Source organism: Xyrauchen texanus, chromosome 12, assembly GCF_025860055.1.
Source record: "Xyrauchen texanus isolate HMW12.3.18 chromosome 12, RBS_HiC_50CHRs, whole genome shotgun sequence".
Classification (NCBI taxonomy): Eukaryota; Metazoa; Chordata; class Actinopteri; order Cypriniformes; family Catostomidae; genus Xyrauchen; species Xyrauchen texanus.
Window position 1 is genome coordinate 4166088 of NC_068287.1, and position 12171 is coordinate 4178258.

The 12171-nt window shown below is 37.0% G+C and overlaps 2 protein-coding genes across 2 annotated transcripts in view; one reads left to right on the forward strand and one right to left on the reverse strand.

Annotated features, from left to right (window-relative positions):
- otop2 (otopetrin 2) overlaps positions 1 to 7335 on the forward strand; it is a 31196-nt gene extending 23861 nt beyond the window's left edge. The window contains exons 2-8 of the mRNA XM_052139105.1: positions 2204 to 2305; positions 3388 to 3782; positions 3958 to 4094; positions 4185 to 4243; positions 4681 to 4829; positions 5594 to 6405; positions 6677 to 7335. Of these exons, the coding sequence (XP_051995065.1) occupies positions 2262 to 2305; positions 3388 to 3782; positions 3958 to 4094; positions 4185 to 4243; positions 4681 to 4829; positions 5594 to 6405; positions 6677 to 6847 (1767 nt within the window). The 5' untranslated portion in view covers positions 2204 to 2261 and the 3' untranslated portion in view covers positions 6848 to 7335. The remainder of the gene's footprint in view (positions 1 to 2203; positions 2306 to 3387; positions 3783 to 3957; positions 4095 to 4184; positions 4244 to 4680; positions 4830 to 5593; positions 6406 to 6676) is intronic.
- Positions 7336 to 7363: 28 nt separating this feature from the next.
- LOC127652751 (protein HID1-like) overlaps positions 7364 to 12171 on the reverse strand; it is a 49383-nt gene continuing 44575 nt past the window's right edge. The window contains exon 19 of the mRNA XM_052139104.1: positions 7364 to 8417. Within this exon, the coding sequence (XP_051995064.1) occupies positions 8354 to 8417 (64 nt within the window). The 3' untranslated portion in view covers positions 7364 to 8353. The remainder of the gene's footprint in view (positions 8418 to 12171) is intronic.

Sequence of the window (12171 nt, forward strand, 5' to 3'; positions counted from 1 at the left end):
ATATATGTTGGTTATGTGTATATTCAGAATGACTTCTGAGCAGCAACCTTTTTATTTTGGGGATGTCATGAATGCATCACTTGCCAAAATTGGGGCTGACTAGTAAGGGGTTAAATGTATATAAATGAAACGTTTTATATAAAAATTATACATTTGATACAAACCTTCACTGTTGTTAGCTGCATTTTCTATCTTCTTACGTGCTCTTCTTATGTGTTCTTTGTTGGTGAAGAGCATGTAGCATTCTCTGTGAAATCCAACATTAGCCGGCACATCTTGGACGTCTTCGGAATTTAAGTTAAATGCCAATACGGCTTTTTCAGCTACTGTACTCTCTGTGGTTTGCAGGTTCACCCATAAATTTGTACATTGAACAATCTTTGCCCAACTTGTCTGGGAAAGGGGGGTTACAGGGCTTTTTACATTTGAGGCTAAATGGATAAAACACCTCATTTTTACCTCAGTATTACTGAACTACAGAACTAAATTTACATTTTTAATGATTTACAGCAAAATTGTAATTTCAAGAACGCAGCTTCCTGGTCATCTGTGTTCATTATTTACATTGGTTGTCAAGGAAACGGGAGGTTTTCTAACGTTATGATTAGTACGCCTGCTTATTTGCCGGTTTAAAAAAGTAAGAGTTTGTAAGGACATTTTGCGTCAAATGTGCAAACAACAAAGTTGGAAACAATGTCTGTAGTACTTATACGATTTTATTACATGACCTCAGCAAAAAAAGACTTACACAGCTGTGAGGTAAGTATTAAATTCATAATTTCGAGGTCCGGCCCACCGCCTATATGTGACGAGTTGGGGTGTGAGAATGTGTTGCTCGTGAGGGTGTGGCTTCAGCCTCATACTTACAATTAAACCCAGCTGAATATTTTTCCTTTACTTCTTTTAAAATGAGAAATAATTTGATCTTGTTCCGCAAATCCCCCTCAAAGTTTCTGAAACGTTCCGTGATATTTACTTAAAGTAATTTATTGTTATTTATGACCACACACAGCCTCCCTCTCTAAATATTCATAATTAGACTTATAACTCCCATTAATAGCCTTAAAAGATTATATTATAAAATGCCAAATAGATCATTGGTTCTTGTGCGTTCAAAAAGTATTGTCATTAAACCTTTTTACCTATTCATGCTGTATCATTTTTGAATATGCACTGTAAAAATGTATTGTTAAAGGGATAGTTCACCCAAAAATGAAAATGCATTCATTGGTTACTCACCCCTGTGTTGTTATAACCCTATAAGACTTTCTTTCTTTTTTTTTAACACAAAGGGAGAAATTGTGAAAAACATTTTGCTCAGTGATGTCATGCAATGGCAGTTTATAGAGATCACCTCTTCAGGCTTCAAAAGAACTCAAAAGTATAATTGAGAAGTCTAATAAATTACGTCATGAAACTCACGATTGTTATAAAAGCATACAATAAGATTTGGTGAGAAACAAACTGAAATCTAATGTATTATTTCATGAAAATGTTCACTGTCCGTTGATCAGGATAGGGCACGAGAGTAACAGTTCACACAGCGCCCATCATGACATTAACTATCCTAACATGCAGTTACAGCTCAATTAACTCAAAAATATTATTTACCATGATTAAATCAACCTGACTTAAGGGTAAGGCCAACAACTGCACATTTTATTTAATTTATTTTTTTTACAGTCTTTATGATCTATTAATTCGTAAATCATCATCTAATGTTTGTTAATGACTTATTAACTGGCTCTTTTAAATCATTTCTTTTTAAAGTAAATTCTTTGAGTGGCCCCAAAAGGCCCACTTAAATTGTCTGATTGTCATTGCATTACATAATTACAAAATTCTGTCCAAAATGAAGACAAAATATATTGTTAAATGTTGTGGTTGTGAGATGTTAGTAGAACATGTTCATAGTTCATTTAATGAAGTACATTTGTGGTTACTCGGCTGGTACACATGTGTGAACTTGAGGTAAATGAACTTCATGCAAGTTATGAGTATATTCAGTGAAGTTATTTCTGAGAAAATTTAAAGAATTATTCAATCACATAATTTGTCACATATATATCATCCCATCCCATCAGAGTGTCATTATGCCACAGACCTGCCCTGATGTTTCATTATTTATGTATTTACAGCATAGAGTATGTTATATGTCAGTTTTGAAACATTTTGTTCTAATAATGTGTATTTATTCTGACAGGTTGTGTTATCTCTGTGAATTATTCGCTGTGAGTTGTAGAGTGAATAAAATATACAACATGAGGTGGAACGCTTCACGGAAGTCCAGCAGCTCCTTCTCATGGTGAGTTAAGGACACTGAACGACACATATGAAAATCACTTGTTTTGTACTACTCTGTTCTAAGTCTTTTTTTAATATATATATCTTAAACCTGAATTGAACATATAGGTACTTGTTTTATGACATGCTCCATTTAAAACTATTTTAAACAGAATTATGTACATTTTAAAAGGGTTATGGCTTTATTACCTAATATTAATTGATACACTACTTGGTTCAATATTTGTACATTGTCACACTGCAAGACAATGTACAATGAACTAGTAAAGGCGATAAAAATGGTAAAAAAAAAAAAACATTACAGGTCCTGAGATATACAGACAATTTCACCGTAGAAATTAACATGTAAGTTTAAGTTATTACTCTGTAATAAGTATTACTATGGTTTAGTCTTGAAATGTTGTATTGTGGTGCTTTTAACGTTGTCGGCACCTGCATGATAAATCGCTTGTCTGTTAAATAAAGGTATTCATAGAAATGTAATACATAAGCATGAATAATGTTGCCTTTGATAATGAAACAATGCACAATTCAATTGTTCTTTATTCAAATATTTACAATTAAATTGGGAGAGGTTCAATATCACAAAGATTTTGAAAACTGATATAAGCTGAGTAAATAAAAGCTAAATATCTGTCAATGACTCACAGCTAAGTGTGTCTGATTAGTACTGTACGTTTCTATTGTCACCAACAATGGAACAGAACACATGCAGGTAGCCTTCCCGTCAAACACTGTTATCACAATAACTGAGAACTATTGGCTGGCTGTGATCCAGTGCAATCAAACGTAAAATCTTTTTAGACTTTCAATATTGCCGAGTAAGATTTGAGGATGCAGGTCCCTTTAGATGTGGGCTACACACAGTGCTAGACGTAAGCAGACGGTGATTGGTCGGACACTGATGCAGGTTCAAGTATTTATACACGTAGAGGAAGCTTGACTAGTTCTAGTTGTATTGCGGGACAGCTGTCCACTTGGAGAAGTTCTTTACGTGGTTCACACTCGTAATCCTGTTCAGTTTAAACGCTTCGATTCAGAGGTAGAGTTTCAAATTAACTTGTGATTTTATTTTGCGGCCAGCTCTTTGGACTTAAACAACATGACACCAAAGGAAGACTTAGAGGCCAGTGAGACCCAGATATCCACTATCCAACTGGGAATGCAAGGAGAGACACCACGGAATGGGCCCAGCCCGGAACAACCCCAACGTGGGTTCAAAGCGAAGGAGAAGGTCCGCAACTGGGTCTGGCTTCTATCTGGATTCATCTCCATGAACATTCTCCTTCTGGGAATTGCTTTACTGAGCGGAAGTGTTTTTAACAAGATCCAGATCTCGTCTGCTCACCTGCAGATCTTCCTAATCTTACTTGTCTTGCTCACCACCATATGGATGGTTTACTACAAAGTCCATACTTCTAGAGTACACCATGCAGTGCTTTACAAAGATAGCCATGCTGGACCAATTTGGCTGAGAGGTAATTCTTCATTCTTCCAGTCAAGCCAATTCCTGATTTGGCTGGTTGCAAATGGTCTTGAAAGCAAATTAATTCCATTAAATCAAAGTTAGACACATTAGGTTGTACACGTATATAATCAAGTAATGACAGTCTACAATCATGTACTTATATTCTACCCGTGTGTTTTCATAAGGTGGCCTGGTTCTGTTCGGCATCTGCAGTGTTATCATGGATATTTTAAAGATAATTTACTATGTGGGTCACGTACATTGTGAGTCACCTGTGAAGATAGCCTTCCCTACTGTGCAAGCCGTGTTTGTCATTGTCCAGGTAGGTTCCTATAAAAAAAGCTCTTCAAATATCATTGGGTTACATTTTCTTGTGTTTTAAATTTTAAATATACCCTCTTGTGCATTTCAGACATACGGCCTTTGGGTTCATGCCAAAGACTGCGTACAGCTACAGCAAAACATCACACGGTAAGTCTGACTTTCCAACATGTTGCAGATAACATTAAGCAGACTTGAGTAAATAACTTGAGTACTCAAGTTGTTTTAGTCAAAGGATTTTCTTGTCTTTGATATCTAGACCACGTTGTGTAGACAGGAAGTGAAAGGTGCTGGAAAAGACTGACAAATGTAGGCAAATGATCACACTCTTTCAGACATAATACTATAAAGGAAATTAGGCGTTTGTGAGCACAGGGCAAGTCCATTGACTATTTGTCTATTGACTATTTGGAATTGTGTGACATCTTGGTGTGAAGCAATGAACATTTGCACAAGTTAACACAAGGAAATGTTTGCCAGACTGATTTGATAGGAAACCAAGATGTGCCTTGAACGATGAGTATATATTTCTTAGAAACGGGAGTGCAAGCATCGCTGTAATTATAATATTTACACTATCTTTGTAGATGTGGACTGATGTTGACTTTATCGACAAACCTCATGGTGTGGATGACAGCCGTGACAGAGGAATCGCTCCATCAGACTGTGATTCCAACCGACACTTCATATAACGGTTCCTCTAACACTCCTCACAGCTTCAACGTCACATTACAAGGTGCATAATATAAAAGCATACTAGACAATAATGCCTTCTCATCAACTTGAGAATTGTGTACTTAAGGGTTTATTTTGTAAGTTGATTTGTGCCGCCCAATTTGCATTGATAAAGTCCTGATTTCTTGTTAAATTGAGCACAGGGTTGCTAACTATGCCATATTAGCCTGGATGTTTAGTATTTTGGCCGCAATAAAAGACAACCTTCTCTCCCGCACTGCAAAGATCCAAATGCCCACCCCCTTGTATTTGGTATTGAAGCGGCTAAATGCTCAAGGGGACTAAACCCCCAACCCTGGATCAGGCAGTGAAAAGTTCGGGGGTGTGGGGTGGTGGCGAAATACAAAATTGGGACCCAACAAAGCTAAAAATGCTCAAGTGTCTTGTTTTCACGTAACACAAATTTTGCAACCCTAATTGATCTGTTCCCGCCTGAAAAAAACCCCCAGCCTAAGTTAGCTGGTCTCAACTGGTCTCCCATTCTGGTAAGGCTGTTCTGTTGGCTGGTCTAAGAGAGGTTTTGAGCACTTTTCAGCTGAGTACCAGCTTGGCCAGGCTGGGGGACCATATAAAACCAGCTTAAAATAGTTAAGACCAGCAAACCATCTTAGGCCGTCTTAGCATTTTCCATGAAATAATGAGAGTTCTAGGTATCTGTAGATCTGTTGGTGGCAAAGACTTTACATTAGGTTTTCGTGATAAACCTTTGTGAGAACTTTCACACACGGAGCATTTCATTGAATTTCTTTGTCCTCTTGCTTTCAGTCCGAGATGAAAACACAGAGTGCAAGTGCAGCCACGATTCTTGCGAAACCTTTGAGAAGGCCTATTACTACCTGTACCCCTTCAACATCGAGTACAGCCTTTTTGCCTCAGCCATGGCCTACGTCATGTGGAAGAATGTTGGACGACAAATGGATGAGCACCATAGCCATAATCACCGCTTTAGCCTATGGGACGTTATGGTTGGTCCAATGGCTGGTATAATCATTCTGGTTGTGGGGCTTGCTACATTTGTGGTGTATGAAGTGGACATAGCCATGGAAGGCCTAAAAAAAAAGCAGTTTGCTTTGATAATGCATTACATCATGAACATAGTGGCCATATTTCTGATGTCCATTGCAACTCTGGTCGGTTGTGTCCTCTTCCATCTCGATAAGAGGGAACAAGTTTCGGGGAAGAACCCTACGCGGAGTCTGGATGTGGGACTGCTCGTGGGAGCATCGATGGGCCAGTTCCTCATCTGCTACTTTACTATAGTCGCTGTGCTAGCGTCAGGGGTAAAAGGACACGTGAATGGCCTCAACCTGGCATGTTCGATTCTGACCGTGATCCAGTTGTGTCTACAGAACGCCTTCCTCATCAAGGGTCTCCACCGGGAGCCATTCAATGAGACAGATGAGGCCACTGTCTTTGCAAATGTCAGGGCTGTGCAGAGAGAACCAGAAAGACGGAGCAGCTCTATTGTTCCGGCTCACGCGCTTCCCATCCCCATGACGCTGCTTCAGGGTTCGCTGTCCTGGAAGAGGAGGATCCTTAAGGAGATTTGTGCCTTCTTGTTACTCTGCAACGTCATTGTAAGTACCTGATCTCATATTCTTTCACGAGTTACTGTAAGGGGCATACACAGGACACATTCTTGTGTATTTTTGCATATTTTTTAAATACTGGTCCAAGACAGATGTCTTTTTCCATTGTATATCATCTTAATGGGTTTGAGTTTTAAAAGACTGATCTAATGAAAATGACATGACTGTGACCCTTCTTATTACTACATCCATAATAAACTTTGTCTTTAACACATCACAAATCTAAATTTTAATTTTGTACATTGTTTCTGTTTTGTAGCTTTGGATCATGCCTGCCTTTGGAGCCCGGCCTCAGTTTGACAACACTATTGGATTTGAAATCTATAAATTACAAACATGGTCAGCAGTTGTGAATATCGGAATGCCATTTGGGATCTTCTACCGTATGCACTCAGTGGCCAGTCTTTTTGAGGTGTGCCTTGCCTCATGAACATACTGACCACTCAAGAACTGTTCAACCTTTGTAATATATGTACATATACACTGATCAGCCACCTGCCTAATATTGTGTAGGTCCCCCTCGTGCTGTCAAAACAGCACCAACCCGCACCTCAGAATAACATTCTGAGATTATATTCTTCTCACTACAATTGTAGAGTGTGGTTATCTGAGTTACTGTAGACTTTGTCAGTTCAAACCAGTATGCCCAAGACAAGGCATGTTTTTGGTTTTTGGCACCATTCTGAGCAATTTTTAGAGACTTATGTTCTTGAATATCCCAGAAATACTCAAAACAGCCCGTCTGGCACTACACATATATATATATATATATATATATATATATATATAGTATAACATATTTTGTTTATCTTAAAGATAAATGTATTATTTATTTTTACATTTGTATTTGTGAATACAATGATGTGTATATGTTTATGTGTGTTTGTGTGTATATCATAGACCATGTTCAACTGAAATAATTTTTAATATGTGAATAATGTCACAATATCTTCTGAAATATGGCCTATGCCTGTTACAGGCATGTGACTGATAAATTACACTACAGAAAAAACATTAAAATACATACAAACACAAATGTCTTGGTCTGTTTCACAAACTCTCTTATAAATACTGCAACCAATGAATAAAAACATTCTGTTTACAGTCTTCGGCACTTTAAAGAATATGATTGAACATATGCAGAAAGATGACAACCATGAGCTTGACAACATTGAATAATCACATTTTCATATATTGAGACAACGATTGTACTTTAAACAACAAGCAGAATATTTACAGTATCTCATTAGCAAAATCATTATGCAGACAAAAATAGATATATAACATTTTTGTAGTATATTTTAATACTGACTAGCTATGTCTAAATAAGCCTTTGAATGATCATAATTCATTCAATTATTCCTGACATCACTATAGTGAAAACTGGGATTAAGTGTGGCAGTTATGAATCTGATAACGCACACATACACAAATGTTCTTACAGGAAACTAAAAAGAGAATGCCCTCCTGTGGTGACACTAATACAATCCAGATGTCTTTGTCAAAGCTTCTAATAACTTAAGGACTTTCTAGAAACTAGTCACTTAATTTCACAAGTTTCAAATACTCGTCCCAGCGCATAGCTCTATGAAGCTCTATAAAGCTCTATAAATAGCATTCCTTCATATAATAAGCACCTTATTCCAATAAAAACCACAGTGAAAGAGTTTCATACGTGGACTGCTTAAGCTGTTGAACACAGTATGATTCTACTATCAGAGTGCACAAGGCCTGCTTTATATTTAGATGCGTTATTTATCTGTACAGCAGGCAGAGCAAACAGAGCGTTGACGGTCAGTCATGGGCACTTCTTGTGGAGTCTCACAGTCTATGATGTGTAGCCTCTTCTCAAGGACAGTGGAACAGGTTAAAGCAAAATGACAAGCCAAGATGAATCTGCAGGGTTTGATGGACCAACAGGTTAAACTCTTCACTTTTACATCCGCTGGATCTCAAAGAGATGCACATCAGTGTCGTACCAGATGGGCGGATCCACGTTACTGCACAGAGAGGATGAACCAATGTAAAACTCATTTTTCATGCACATATATGCAACAGTGCTGTAGAAAGGTATTTGCCCCTTCTTGAGTTCTTCTGTTTTTGTGTATTTTTCACACTAAAGTGTTTTAGATCTTCAAACGAGATATAACATGAAACAAAGGCAACCTGAGTAAACACAATATACAGTTTTCAAACATATATTTTTTTTATTGAAGCAAAAATGATATCCAACACCAATATCATCTGAAAAACGAACTGCCCCTTTAAACTTAATAGCTGGTTGTGCCAAGTTTAGCAGCAACAACTGTAACCAAACTCTTCTGATAACTGGAGATCAGTCTTTCATAACACTGTGGTGGAATTCTGGCCCACTCTTCTTTGCAGAACTGCTTTAGTTCAGCCACATTGGAGGGTTATTGAGCATGAACTCTCTGTTTAAGGTCCTGCCACAGTATCTCAATTGGGTTCAAGTCAGGACGTTGACTAGGTCACACCAATACTTTAATTTAGCTTCTTTTGATCTATTCAGAGGTGGACTTATTTCTTTGCTTTGGATCATTGTCTTTCTGCATAATCCAGTGCTGCTTGAGCTCCAACTCAGGGACTGATGACCGGACGTTCTCCTTTAGGATTTTCTGGTAGAGAACAGAATTCATGTTTCTCTCAATTATTGCAAGTTACCCTGAAGCAGCAAAGTATCCCCACACCATCACACTACCACCACCATGCTTGACCGTAGGCTTAATGTTCTTTTTGTGGAATTCTGTGTTTGATTTACACAAGATGTAACGGGACCCCTGTCTTCAAAACAGTTCCACTTTCGACTCATCAGTCCACAGAACATTCTCCAAAAGCTTTGAGGATCGTCAAGGTGTGGTTTGGCAAAATTCAGATTAGCCTTAATGTTCTTCTATATTAGCAGTGATTTTCACCACACAGTATCTTTGTGATAGTGGAGTCATGAACAGTGAACTTTACTGATGCGAGAGAGGCCTGCAGTTCCTTGGATGTTGTCTTTGGCATTTTTGTGACTTCCTGGATGAGTCATCGCTGTGCTCTTGAAGGAATTTTGGAAGGTTGGCCACTTCTGGGAAGGTTCACTACTGTGCCAAGTTTACTCCATTTGGAGGTAATGACTCTCACTGTGGTTCTTAGAAGTCCCAGAGCTTTTTAAATACATAAGTCTGGGAAGGGTTATAAAGCTATTTCAGTCACCTTTTTCCTCATCATTTCTGGAATTTCTTTCGGCCTTGACATAGTGTGCTACTGGGTGAGATCTTTTAGCCAATGTAATGCTGGTTCATGAAAAGTTGTATTTAGGTGTTGATTTGATTGAACAGGACCCGCAGTAATCAGATCTGGGTGCGTCTAGTCCAGCTGAACCCCATTATGAATGTGGTTTCATAGATATGGAGATTTAGTAACTAAGGGGTCAACTAAATTTTCACACAGGCCCAGCTGGTATTGCATAACTTTTTTGCTTCAATAAATAACATTATCATAAAATTTGTTTTATTTTGAGTTTACTCAGATTGCCTTTGTTTTATGTTAGATTTATTTTGAATTTTTGAAAGAATTTAGTATGAGATATACAAAAAAAAAAAAACATAAATTATAAAGTAATTAATTAGTTTGACCAAAAAAAAAAAAAAAAAAAAAAAATAATGTCATAATAATGTCATCATTGAGAATAATGTCACTATGCTAAAAAAATTAAAATATGACTTTTTTCCCCCCTTTTAATTTAAGGTGAAATATGACCTGGACATATTTTTGAGAGATTTACCCAAAACTTGCTATGATAAAAAATTACTTTATGCGAAGAAGCAGCAAGTATAAACTTATGACAAACCATTTGAAAATCACTTTAAATGCAGGTTCATGTTCACTTTACACTCCTTTACCCTCTGTAATGTTTAGGGTGAAAACATGTTAGGCTATAATATATTAATAAATAATGTAATAATTAGTAATTATGATTATATATATATATATATATATATATACACACACACACACACACACACACACACACACACACACACACACACACACACACACACAGACGTATAGGAATTAATTAATAAAATAAGTATATATAATTATTATATTAAATTATATCATAAAATCTAATAATGAATTAATGAATAATAATCAATTTAATCATTCGTTTTAGAATATTTTTCCATCGGAAAAATGGGTACTCATTATTTAATCATGTTTGAGAGAGGCTATGCAATATTGGATCTATTTATAACTGCGGTCACAGGTATTGCCAGTATTGCCAAGACTACATTTCTCCGTTCGTACAGCTTCATTAACCTGCATTTTTAGCTATGACAAAACGCCAACCATGTCTCTCTCTGTCTCTCTCACTCATGCAGAATTCTACAGCTCATTGGACGCTTGTCGAGCTTAGCGTGAGCACACATTGAGCAAAGGATGTTGTACATATGATGAACTTAAGGATTAAACCTATATAAACCTGTTTATTCATTATTAAATGGCATTTTCCCACACATATGCAAGCGAAATGTACAGTATATACAGTGCAAGCACGTGACATTGGAGCAATCTAGTTTTGTCTCGTCACATCGTGCAGCTTCCTCACAACACAGCACCTTTGAAAAGACAGAAATAGCAAAACATGCTCTGTGTGTAATGCTAGCAGAACTATTGAGAGTGAAGAGAAACACTTAAAACAGCATTCATCACTTTGATGAACACATATTATATCCTTAATTTCCATCATCTGATGTAGGCTACACAGCTTTTTTCTCTCCCTTGAGAATTAGTCAAGTTTAATAATATTAGTATGTCATATGTACCGGTAATATACATAATATAACATAAATGCTATAATATACATGCATAATATTCAGAATAAAATTTTATTATCCATCTTCAAATATACATGTTCTTATATTCAGTAAACATCATAACTGATTTAGCAACAAGGTCCCCTCTTTTAGGATTTCATCTGTTCAGTTCATTTTGTCAACTTTATACTTGTGAGCATTGACTGTTAAAGGGATAGTTCACCCAAAATGAAAATACTGACGTCACTTCACATTTTCGCACTTATGCAAATCCATTCTCTGTGGATCTCAAAAGGAGATGTTAGGCAGAATGTTAGTCTCAGCATTTTATTGTATGGCGGAAAAAAGCTGTAGTGAAAGTGAAGTTTCAGTTTTGAGTTCAACTGAAGAGAGAAATGTATTTGGGGAGCAACATGAGGTGGTGAGAAATGGAAGCGCAGCGTAGTTCTAGCGGGAAGACTAGCAGCTGTACATCATTACACCTTAGCTAGGTAACTTCTAGCCAATCGCATGTAAACCATTGCTTTATAAGTCTGCTCACAATCAATCACATTGCTGTTTCAGTGTGCTAACATGGGAACCTCCACCACCCCACAATCACCAGTTGAATCCCATCTGCTGGAAGATTATTTTTTAATCAAAATAACATGAAATTTACAACTATAACCAGTAGATGGAAGCAGAGGTCCAGTCATTTGCCTGGTTGTAGCAAACAGATTTATCACGTTATGAACTTGGATATATATTTAGACATTATTAAGGATATTTAAAAAACTCACTATTTTTGCCAAAGTTTAGCATTTTTTTTATTTGAGGTGTTTTGAAATGTCAGTTTTTGTAATGATGCCACATTATTATTACTGAAACTCTGTTACAAAGAGAAGAGTTTGTGTTACCGGAGGAGTCACATGACGCCATGTGATGTCCGGACGTG